Below are 12,266 nucleotides of genomic sequence, written 5' to 3'. Positions count from 1 at the left end.
CAAGTGGGTGGACAAGTATGGGCAATGCTCGCGTAGGTAACCCTAAAGCAAGGTTTTGGATCTTCACAATTTAAAGCTTTTCTCCCTGGGGAGGAGTGAGGGACGAAGGACTCCAGGTGGACCTCTAAGCATTAACCATCTTTTGCAAAACCTGCTGCAGAAATCCTAGGGGGCTGCAGCTCAGCACTGGAATATATATTTTTTCAAACAGTTGAAAAGTCAAAGATGAAAAGAGTCTGATTTACATGCCACAACTCTGAGCTGCTGAGCCAAACCGTTGCTTACAGATCATGCCCTTTCCCTATTGAAACGAGCCACTTGGTTTTGCCTTGTCACTTAGTTTTTTGCAGGGCACTTTCACTCTGTGTGCTGTTTCTGTTTGCAGCAGACTGATGATGACAGGCTGCTACCAGCCATGCTGATTCCCCAGAGATGTGGGACAGCCTTCTTGCCTTCCCTTGCTTTTTTTTTTTGTCTTTTCTGTTGATTCTGGGGGATGGAGATCACATTTCTAAAAGCCAGGACAACTCCTATCTTCATGGCACCAGATTTCCCTCCCATCCTTAGTCTCCAGGGTTCACCTGTATTGCTCTTTCACTTGGATTATTTTTAAAGCTCATTAGTGTGGATGTGCGTCTGCATCTCTTGATTGCAGCAAGATTGCCATGGTGCAGTACTCTATGGAAAGCTCGTAGAGCCTGGCAAAGAAAGGCTGCTCTGTTCTTATCGTATGCAATACCCACATACGCTCTTTAACCTTTTGCCTTAGACCGTACAGGTAATGTAATCAGTTGGTGGAGGAGTGCTGTTGTGAATGCCCCCCTTTCTGGTTTGTGTTGGTCCTCCTGGTGCTGTCTCTGCTTCTGGAAAGTTCCACCTTTGTTCCCTTACCCTTTTACTCAAAATTCCAAAAGTAAAGATGGAAACTTCTAATTTAGATCAGCTTTGCTCTTTCTCTGTGTGACCTTTCATATCTGCCTTTTAAGTTCTTGTGGGTTTTTTTGTTGTTGATTTTGTACTGTTTTTAACATTAAATCTAAACTCCAGATTTCCAAGGCACTTTTTGTATGAACTTGCCATTTTTTGTCTTGATACTGAGAAGCTCCTTCTGAAAACAGCTCTTTTCAATAGTGTTGGAAGTGATATCGGTACCTAGTCAAGGTATTTTTCTTTCCTTTTTATGCTTCCCAAGTTCATAATAAAACTAGTTTATGTATTCAGTTTTACTACTTGATAGCATTGCCCGTCTGTGAATTGAAATTGACTTGCACATCATCTATGAATGAACCGTGAGCAGGACTTTTGCAAAGTGTAGAGCAGATGGGAGGGCAATGTTCTGTAGTGTTTATGTTTGGGTAAGACAAATGTAAACCTCTCATAAACCACTATAACCTCGCAGCCAGGGAGCAAGCCTTCTCCCTCCCTGTTTGTTTCTCTTATCCTTGGCTGTGAATATTGCAACACGCCACTTACTGCTGTTTCTGGCTTAGGGTGATTAGTGCAGGATCCAGCTGCTTCCCTTCCTCCCTCCCACCTCTTAGGCTTTTTGGCTTTTGAACTTTATTTTCCCTTTATAAGGAATTGAGAAACTTGGGTGGTACTTTCATGCTGGAAAAGGGATCACATGAACATTTTTGCTTTCCACGATAGAGAGAAACTTCTTAGGTCTCCGTTGAAGGTGTTGGTACAAGTTCACATGGCTGTGAAGTTCCCTTCCTCCTCCTCCTCCCAGGACCTGCTCCTTGGGGTCTGTCTGGGATTCTGATTTTTGATTTTAATGACCTGAACTGTTTCTGCACTTGTTTGAACCATCTCTTATGTGGAAAACTCTCTGACTCGTGTGCAATTTCACTTCTTTGCACCACCTTGACTGAACGTTGAGGCTGCTGTCTTTTCTTCCTGCCAGTGCTGTGTGCCTGTGCACAGGTGCTGCTGTGTTGGGACTTTCCTGTTAGAAAGCATACCAGGGAGGGGCTGTTGCCCCAGCTGCAAAGTGTTCAGGCTTGATTCCCTGCCCAGGTGTTGGGTGGGTAGCAAATTGGAAGTGCTGTAGCTGCTGCTCAAACAGAAAAGGGAGAACAGTCTGGAAAGCTGTCAGAGGTGTAGGGTGAGGAAAGCTTTGGAAACAGAAAGCAAGGAAAAGGGTTACAAAGAGGAATTTTAGAAGCTGTAGAGGGGTTAACACAAGGGCCAGAAGCTGCCCTGTTGCTCTGTTAGCAGAGGTCAAACTGGAAGCCAGAAGTGGTGCTTGGACTGGGCTCTTTCCCTGCTGTGTAAGGAGAGGTGGCAGCCTGGCATCGGAGCGAGTGAGGTCAGTGAAATCTGGCGTGGGGAAGGGCCTGGGGTGGGATGCAGCTTTGTGCTTATGGTGGGCAGCCGGGTCATGGGCACAGGAGTTGTGCCTCCCCATTGGATATGGAAGGCTCAGCTGGTGGTGGCCTTGGGCTGTAGAGAGGAGAGCTGGGAAGGAACAGTGGTCCATAAATGTCTGTTGCGCTAAGGTATTTGTGTCCCTAAGAAATGTGAAATGGTATCAAATCTCCCTCCTTTTTTAAGGGAGAAGCTGTGGTATGTGCGAGATACAGTATTTCTGTAAGCTGAGTAAAGGCAGGCTGGAGGAAAACAATGCTACATTTTGTTTGCTTAAATTAAAGTTGATCATGGCGGATGGTCTTCTGAATTGAAACAGTTCTTGTCTAATGGCAGCAGTGTGCAGTGGGCAGAGCTTTAGTGAGCAGCTGTGTGGCTCCTGGTCTGAGAGCAGAGCACAAGGAGAGCTGCTCCCGTTCCCCACCGGGTGCTCCTACTCAGCTGTGTGTGGTGCAGGCATTGAAATGTGTGCTTCCTTCAGCCCTCACAGGGCTGACCTCCTCCACAAGGAGCTGCAAACAAAAGGAAGAGAGGTGAGGAGTGCTGCGGCCATAAAAGGAAAAATATTTCTGGTCTGTCATGAGATTTCCTTACCCCTCCTGCTTTAGTTGTCAGACTTGCTCGTATGCTGTTTAACCAGACACTTTCTGTTGTATAAGAAGGTTTCCTAACACTTCCCCTTTCTCATTTCTGGACATGTGACTGCAGTCTTGGGAATGCTTTATCGCCTGAGAGCTGCAGTGTGTGGTTACTGTGTTCCTGGGCCACCCCAATGGTGAAACTGGCAGATAGGTGCACTGTGGGTGGTGCGCTCTTGTTGTAATGCAGTGCTCGCGTAATGGCTTTTAAGCAAGCCTTGTGTACTTCCTGTCTGTGCTTTTCAGGTCTGGTTTCTTAAGGAACCACGATTGGTACAGTCGCCTTCTCTTTGTCCTCTGGTCTTCACTGCATTCATGTGTGATGTCCCTAATCCTCCCACCTGGGACAAAGAGAGTCTGGATCTTGTTGGTTTTGCTGTGCATTTAATAATGAGGGGACGGGAGGTGAAAGCCTTGAGTTGCCAGTAGTGATTCTTCTGGAGATGTTTCCTACAGGAATGTTTTGTGACCTCTTTTGTTTCCGTGTTCTGTATGCTGGCGTCTGGTACTATGAATGATATATTGAGAATTGACCCTCAGCAATTCAGAAGTAAAATCAAAACTGATGTAACTAGAATGAAAGCTCTGTGTGGGGGGATCTGTTTTCACCGACTGTTGATCTGGAGGAGTTATTATCTGTGAAGTTTAATGCATTCAAATACCGGGATTTTTGGTGGTAGTGGAAAGGAAGAGTTGAACGTTTGATTTGAGAGTGTGTGCTGTTCTGATGGGGTGGGGAAAGGAACTGATGAAGGCTGTGAAATGGGCCATGATTGCTGCCACGTTACTCGTACAGAATTGCATACAGCTTGGATTTTTTTTGTCTGCACTATTAATACACAAACCCTATTTGAATAGCATGCACCAGAATAGCCTTGTCTGCCATGCTCTGTTGGGCGTGAAAGCCTCCTTGACATCATTTTTCCTTTTTCCTCCTCTAAGAGACCTGCTTATGTATCAGAAAAATACGTGAAACACTTGTGAGGCTTATTTCCCTGCGGAGAACTGTGCCAGGGGTACCTGGAAGTGGAAAGCAAATAGGTATTGCAAGTGTGGGAAAAGAACGGCTGCCCCCTGAGAGCAGATGCTGGGCAGGCTGCATAGCTCGTGTTATGGAGCCCCTGAGCCGTATATTCTTTTTGTTTTCTGCTGGCAGAGTTCTGGCTGCAAAGTGTTGCTTTGGAATGGGACTGATTTTCTGTGCTGCAGAGCGTGGAGTACAGCGCTGAGCGCAGCATTAGTCCTAAAGCAAAACCCCAGCAGTATCAAAGAGTGGGCAAGGCCCTGTCAGAACAGCAGCAAACATTGCTTCACATTTGCTTTTCAACACTGCTCTTTAACCACAAGGGCAGATTGTGTGTGAGCCAGCAGCCTTAACTTGTCAGTTATTTGCTGAGCTCACACATCTCCTTGGGGAGGAGGGGAAATGTCGTTGGCTCACAGTGGTTCCTCATTTGAGCCCATAATGAATGGCCTCTTGTTCTCTTCCATATTGGCCAGATCCAGCTTACTTCTTGGTGTTTCCCTCACGCTCCTCCCTGGTCGTGCCCCACCCCAGCACTCCGCACTGACATCTGACAAGAGCTGTGTGGGACCTGGGTTGGCCATGCTTTTCTGAATGAAGGATACTTTCTGAGACCATTTAGATTGCAATATACAAAGAGTTAATGTGTTTTAAAATATACTCTGCGTACTTTAATGGGATTTGGGATATTTGTGGTGATGATAGTGACTTGTAGAGGGGAGGTGAGCAGCCTTAAATGTTTGCATCTGTTCCAATAATCAAAATAAAGTAAAAGCATGCACAAAACATTAAAGTAAAGGATATATTGTCTTCTTTTTAGCACATAACATGATGACACCTTATAGCCATATTAGATGTGTTCTGTTCTGCCTTACTTCTTTGCCAGACCGCCCAGCACCTTGGCAGCTCTCTCACCCTCCTGGTTGAGCCTTCCTCACTGCAGCCTCTGCTTTACCTGAAGCCCTGGTGGTTGTGCAGAGCTCCTGCTGGGGGCAGGCTGTGCTTCAGCGTGGGGGAAAGCTGCCCCAGGCCTGGTTTCCCTTTGTGCTCCTCATGTTCTGAAGCAATTCCGCATGCTTTTAAAAGTGTTGGCTTTTTGTTTTTTAATTTTCCTGCCTATAAAACTTGTCTGGGGGTCAGAATTGAACTGCTTTCTGCTTTTAACCGGGTGCTGAGGATTTATGCTAGTTGATGCTCAAAACCCTTAGATTGCTCCTTTAACAGAAGGATTCTAGGCAGGGAAAACCAGTAAAGCGTATTTTAAAGGAACTGGACGCTACAGAGATCTAAGAACGGTTGCATGTGGGATGAATCCCAGGTCTGGCACTTCTCAGCTTTGCCAGGGAGTGCCTCCTGGTGCACACTTGGGTGTTTCCTGATGGCAGATGTGCAGGGAAGGAAAGGATCTGCCTGCTCCAGTTCTGGGAGAGAAGCTGCAGTATCCACGTGTGTACCACATCCAAAGCAGATCCGAGCTGGGTCTTTGCAGGGAAGTGTGCTGGGGGGGGAGAGGAGAGACGTGTCCGTGTTTCTTGGTGCTGCCAAACCTCTTGTGCCCGGTGCTAGGCTGGCTGAGAGCTGACCAAACTGTAGTGTAGCAGTTCATGCTTTCTGCCGAGGAAACCCCTGGGACTCCCTGCCGGGCTTCCTCAGCCCTAGGAGGAATTGTGTTGTGCTCCCCAACGGTGCAGACCAACATCAGTGGAAAAACAAAACACGAAGTCCTGGAAGGCATTTGGTCACTGCCTCGCAGGTTGCCCGAGGAGGCTGTGGATGCCCCATCCCTGGGGGCATTCAAGGCCAGACTCTGGGCAGCCTGGTCTGGCGGTTGGCGACCCTGCACGTAGCTGCACGTAGCAGGGGGGTTGAAACTCGATGATCGTTGTGGTCCTTTTCAACCCAGGCCATTCTATGAGTCTCAGCTGCTCTCGATGAGGCACCTTCACTCCGTGCACCGCGGACACGGTGCCGACTGCGCGTGTCCCGGCCGCAGGGAGCAGCGCACCGCGCCCGGAGCTGCAGGAGGTGCCGTGCGTCGGTCTGCGTGCACAGCCGGGCTGAGCTCTGCTTCGTGTTGTCTGCATCGCTGAAAGAAATGCAGAAGTGCGGTTTTTGCTTTGTTGCGCAGAGCTCCTTGCATAAAGACTCTCACTAATTGTTTTCTTTATGAGCCGTTAACGTCTTGCCTGTGCTAAAGCTGTAGGCCGACTCAGTTTCAAAACATGCGGTGTTTAAAGAGTGAATGAACGGTAATGTGCTGCAAAACAAACTGCGGAACACACTCGGCTTTCTTTCCCTCTTTATATTCCTGTGTTTATTTTGAGCAGCTATTAGAAGCATTACACTGTGGTAATGTGTACAGGATGATGAAAGATTAAAGGAAAAGGAGAGTTCATTCTGGAAACAATAAAAGCAGAGGTGAAAAATAGGTGTTCTGCTTTTTTTGATGCCTCTGCCAAGCTAGTGTGCAGTGGTGGGGGCACAGGCAAAGGCTGAGACGTGGCCATATGCCAGCGGTTCTTCGTTTCTTTTGTCCAAGCTGTGGTGACCTTACTGTGTTTATTGTTTGTCATCTGTTCGCTTTTCCTCTTCCACAACCTCACACCTCAGTCGTGCTGGCTTGGAAGGTGCTGTAGGGAAGGTCCGTGTCCTGTAGGAGTCTGAAGGTAGAAGAGGCTCACAGGTTTATGATTCATTTCTTTGTGCTGAAGGGAGAAGCTGCAGGTGGGGCTGGCGGCCAGGAGTTCAGCTGAGGCAGAGGGCTGCTGGGTCCTGTAGTCTATGCTAATTGAGCGGTGCACATGCTGGTGCCTAAATGGGAACACATCTGTAAGGAGTTTCAGCACTATAAACTGTGCTTCTCTGGAGACTCTTGATTTCTACGTCTGCTGAAAGTGATTAATTTTTGCTTGTGTTTCACTACAGATTGAATACTTGCTTAAAAAGCTGACGGAAGCAATGGGAGCGGGTTGGCAGCAGGAGCAGTTTGACCTCTACAAGATTGCCCTCAACACCAGCCGGGAGGGTCTCTCTGCGTGGGAGCTGATCGATCTCATCGGGAGCGGGCAGTTCAGTAAGGGCATGGACCGCCAGACCGTGTCCATGGCCATTAATGAAGTCTTTAACGAGCTCATATTGGATGTACTCAAACAGGTAAGAACCGCAGAGAGCTAATGTTTCAAAATAGAGCCAGTTTCTGCATAAGTAGAAAATGTTAAACTTGTGATGGAATTTCTTTGGCCAGTGGATAAAGAGCAGGGGGAGAATTAGATGGATTACTTATCAGCGTCTTTTAGTATGACCTTATTTTCATCAGAGAGAAACTGGAACTGTTTAGATTGATAAAATTATTGCAGTATGGTGAATGAGCTGCTTGCTGGGAGAATTTCCATTTAAAAAGGAAGTGTGTTCTGACTGAAATACAGCTTTTTATAGTATTATCAGTTCCTTCTAGCTGACAGAGTAGCTACAGCTGTCAGTTCTTAATTTGTGACAACTCTTCAGTCTTCGGAAATGTTTTTTCCAGATGCAAACACTGTAGCAAATAGAAGTTGTGCTGATACAACTTGTGTATTCAGCGTGGCCTGGACAAAGGAGTGCTGGGCTGAAGCGTTTGCTTCTGTCACCCCACTTCAGTAGGGCAAAAAGGTGTAGGGGATCTCCAGAGCTTTCTCCTTTCTTGTGCTTAGCAGGCGGTGCAGCTCACAGCCCACTTTCTTGGCAGGCTGTGCAAAGCCATTCTGAAGGAGTCATCAGAGTATTTTGGCACAGGAACTGCTTTCAGAATATCCGTATAAAAATGCTGAGGTCTATTTTTGTTAACTGCTGGTTGCTTATCGGAGGTGAGGAATGGGACAGGCACACGTACTGAGTCAGATGAGTGCAAAACCATTCTGCAGTTTAATAACACGAGGATAAAATAAGCAGCGTCCTCTCAGACCTTCCACTTGCAACTTGTGAGGAAATCTGATTTCTTTTCGGTTTCTATATGGCATTGTCTCTTCCTCTTCTTTTATTTTTTCTCTCTCTTGACTGTCTCCTTTCTTTCCTCTCTGAGAGGCTCGGCCTCATTCTCAAGGATGTCTGAGTGCCTGTGAGTCGTTCCTTAATGCTTAAAAATAGTTTGCAGCAAGGTGTGGCCCAGCACCACTGACAGTCATTGGCCTAAGGGAGAATGGAGCTCCTCTGTGGCTGACCCCGTCTGCTTCAGCCACAGCAGCTCCCTGGTAGCTCTTGGCTGGCAGAGTGGTCTGGTTTATTGCTTCGAGCTATGAGTGATGCATCATTTAGCAGCCGTGTTGTTGTTGTTGTGCCCTTATGCTGGGTCTCTAAGACTGAGGAGGATGGCAATAACAACTACATTTTATTGTATTTTAGCTTTCTGAAAGAAGCATCCTTCACTTCTGTGGTAGTTGCTGTGAAAATAACCCCAGGAGCTGTGAGGAAAATAATAGACGCAGATTTTGCAGCAGTTTTGTGGGGAAAATATCAGTCTGTCCCGGCTTCGAAAGCCAATTCTGTCAGTGTGTAAGGAAGGGGGAGACACCCGGTTATGGATAGGATTGAGCAAGGCAGGAAGAGCAAAGCTGTGCGAGTCCTTCACACACCCTCACGACCACCCGGACCTCCGGCTGCGTGCGGGGGAGGCAGAGCATTCCTGCGCGTTCCTGTCCTGGGCAGGGGGTGGGATGGCGAGGGAATAGGCATGGCTGGGCTCCGGCTGCAGCCAGTGGGCTGGAGGAGCTGAGTGCAGCCAAGCTCTGTGTGTGTGGTTTTGTTTTCTAAAAACAAACAGGCTCCTCTGAATGTCCTGATTTCTTTGCCCCAGACCTGTAGAGAGAGAGACAGCTTTGGTTTTGTCAGAGCGTGTTTGTTTGCTTCTATCCAGTGTGCTATAGCTGAAAGACGTAGAAAGGAAATCATGGATGTTTTTCTCTTTTCCAATCTCTTAACCTGAAATATTTGGGGTACAGTGCTTTCTCTATTGCTTTCTCATAGTTCTGTTGATGTGGGTGTTTCAGTTTTGTCTGATTGGACTTCTGAAGTTAGAGTCGAGTTAAAAATATGTTAAAAAAAACAAAGGGGGATTGGAATATCGTTCCAGAAATGGCAGCTGAACTACCAGCTCACTTTGAAACTGTAGAGTAATAACTGAGCAGGTCGCAGCAGTGCCCCTGCATAAGAACACAAAAAATCAAATGCCTGAAAGACTGATCAACTTTTTTTCCGTGAGATGGGTTTTGAATTGCCATCACCATAGTGGAGAAAGTAGAGCAGGATCACTAGCGTGCCTGCACGTACGTTGCTGCTGTTGCTTCAGATATGTTAATACTCAGAAGAGATAAACTTGAATGATTTGATGGTGATACTTTGTTATCATCATTAGATTGTTGTGGTTTTTATTCCTTTATTTCTACGGGCCTTGGGGACAATGTGTGGACTTCTCTTCCTTTTGAGATGCTCTTTCCAATAGCAGTGTTCAGGACGAGCTTACAAACATTTTTCTTGATCAGAAAGTTGAGTCAATCATCTTCAGGAAATAAAATGCTGGGAGAGAGATCTTAGCATTATTGAAATCAAGATACAGCTCTGTTTTCTTAAGGCAAAATTACCAGTCAGTGTTGCTGCATCCTATCTGACGGGTGCCAGGAGGATGGTTCTGTTATCAGTTTCTCCAGCAGACTCCCAGAAGCAGTGTATGTGGGTCACTTCTTTAACAGGGTGCAACAAAACAAGCGTGCGGCCGCGTGGAGCCGCTCCCAGGGTAGAACTTCTTTTGCTTTGTACCTGGGAATGTTCCCCAAAGGGGCTGCAGTTAAGGTGCCTAGCCACAGGTCTGCATCTGTCACCAGGGTGTGCATCTAAACAGGGCTGATTTTTGTTGTTTTAATAACAACTTCTATTAAATTATTAGCCATAAATCTCAGTGGTGGCAAATGCGTCTGCTTGACAGAAGAAAATTAAATAGTAATCCGAGAGACCAAATAATAAGGACTTGTAGTAGGCGCAGTAATTGCTCAGTTCTTCAGCCAGTCTTGTTACTGAAAGCAGGACAGTGGATCAGGGAGCTGTTTCTCCTGGGGCAAACAATTAGCAGCACGCTGGTGTTAGGGATGGAAATGTGTAGAGGCTGCCTGTAGGGTCTCAGGCTGACTTTTCTGTGTACTCTGCTAGGGAATTCTTAAGCCACGCAACCAAAAGACTGAGATGTTCAGCACGGGCCAGGCCTTTCAGCTGTGCTGTTGTTTTTTGCAGGGTTATATGCTGAAGAAAGGTCACAAAAGGAAAAACTGGACGGAACGATGGTTTGTACTAAAACCCAATATTATTTCCTACTATGTAAGTGAAGACCTAAAGGACAAGAAGGGAGACATCATACTGGACGGCAACTGTTGTGTAGAGGTAAAAGACAAACAGAAAACCAATCATGACTGTCTCTATAGAAGAATTTATCTTTTTTTGTGACCTCTGACAGCTTTTATTAATAGGACATTTTTTTACTTTGTATGGAACAGTCTGTATGTGCTCTTTGTATATACGTTCTTAATATTAGTATTTGTAGATACGTAAAAGATAAGTGCAGAAATGGGGCTTGACAATGTAACTTAATGATGTCTGCAAGAACAATCCTTTGTTACCCATTCTAGCCCTTGCCTGACAAAGATGGAAAGAAATGCCTCTTTCTCATAAAGTGCCTTGATAAAAGCTTTGAGATCAGTGCCTCTGATAAAAAGAAGAAACAAGAGTGGATTCAAGGTAAGGTTGCAAAAATGTTGCAGTTATTTCTATAGAATCACAGAATGGCTTAAGTTTAAGGAGAGACCTTAAAGATGGCCCAATTTGAAGCCCCTGCCGTGGGCAGGGCTGCCATCCACTACATCAGGCTGCCCAGCATCCAGGGTCTTAAAATAAGCCGAAGCCTTATGAGATGTGCTTTACTCAGAGTTAAAATGCTCGGTCTTGTGATGCTTGGGGGTTCCATTTTGTGACCTTTAAGGAAACTGTGACTCAGGTGGGAATTTTAATGGTCCGTACGGTGGGAATTGGCTTCTTTCATTCAGGTGCCTCAGTTCAAGCAGCCCAAATTAAACGACTGATATTATTTGCTTTCTCTATATGGTTGTTGTTCTACAGGCGAGAGGGGCAGGAAATGCACAGGAAATTGTTGGATTTGAGGAAAAAGGGGAAGCTTGTTTCTTTCAGCATCATAAATGGGCTTTGCTTTCATGGTTTTGCTTGAGGTAGCTTGGCTTGGTGAGCTGAGGGTAAGGCTGGGAATTGGGACTTCCTTTTCTATTACCACAAAGAAGTTAACTCCTTCTGAGACCTTCCCAGGTCGTGCGCAGTGTGACATTACACACATCTTTTGCAAGGCAGAGGCTTTTGCACATCCACAGTTGCCAACAATACTTAAGTATGTGCAGCATTTTAATATTTACACTGCTATTATTTGGAGCTGTTTCACACTTCCTTTCTACCTGAAACATGTGCTTTGCACCAAAGTCTAACGTACGAAGAATTGCTTGGTTCCAAAATGAGATCTATTGTATTGATATATATCAAAAGCATCTATTTCTCAGCCTTGATGCCTGTTATTTCCATATTTGAATACAAGTAAGTGAGAATTGTTTGCTGACCGTGCGACTGCTTTACCAGTGAGACTAAAAATGGTGTAAGGTCGGTTCTGGGAACGTTGGTGAACAAATAATTGGTTTGCCCGCTGCTCGTTGGACATCAGTATCAGAATTGACAGAATGCCTTGGAACTGCCTGACCTTCTTGTGGCGCACAGCCTATTGAAAGCCAAGTTCCTTTTACTAGGGGGCTGTGTTTCTGATTTCAACACGCATTAAAACAGGAAAAAACTCCAGTGCAGGTATTCATTTCCCTTGGGCTGTCCGGAAAGTTGGGCGTTTCCCTTCAGTGATGTTCTCTTACTCTCCCTCTCCCTGTGTTTTGCACGCTCCTTCCCAGCCATACAGACCACCGTGAGCCTGCTGCGAGCGGGGAGCCCTCCGCCCCACAAAGAAGCACGCCAGAAACGGAAAGAACTGCGCCAGAAGCTGCTGGCTGAGCAGGAGGAGTTGGAGAGGCAGATGAAGGAACTGCAGACTGCCAACGAGAACAAGCAGAAGGAGCTGGAGACTGTGAGAAAGGTGGGAGCACGAGCTGCTGACCTGTGTGCTTTAGGCTCAGCCTTTGTGGTTTAGATGGGTTTCTGAAGTCAGTTTGGCT

General features: G+C 46.3%; 1 protein-coding gene across 4 annotated transcripts in view; it reads left to right on the top strand.

The window, feature by feature from the left end:
• The window catches only part of SWAP70 (switching B cell complex subunit SWAP70), a 33,883-nt gene that overhangs the window by 11,238 nt on the left and 10,379 nt on the right, over positions 1-12,266 (top strand). For all 4 annotated transcript variants that reach the window (NM_001031180.2, XM_015286385.3, XM_046941608.1 and 1 more), the window contains 4 exons: positions 6,958-7,185; positions 10,288-10,434; positions 10,680-10,788; positions 12,006-12,187. In NM_001031180.2, the coding sequence (NP_001026351.2) occupies positions 6,958-7,185; positions 10,288-10,434; positions 10,680-10,788; positions 12,006-12,187 (666 nt within the window). The remainder of the gene's footprint in view (positions 1-6,957; positions 7,186-10,287; positions 10,435-10,679; positions 10,789-12,005; positions 12,188-12,266) is intronic.

Source organism: Gallus gallus, chromosome 5 (genome assembly GCF_016699485.2).
Source record: "Gallus gallus isolate bGalGal1 chromosome 5, bGalGal1.mat.broiler.GRCg7b, whole genome shotgun sequence".
Taxonomy (NCBI): domain Eukaryota; kingdom Metazoa; phylum Chordata; class Aves; order Galliformes; family Phasianidae; genus Gallus; species Gallus gallus.
This window is presented reverse-complemented; position numbering and strand designations above follow the sequence as displayed.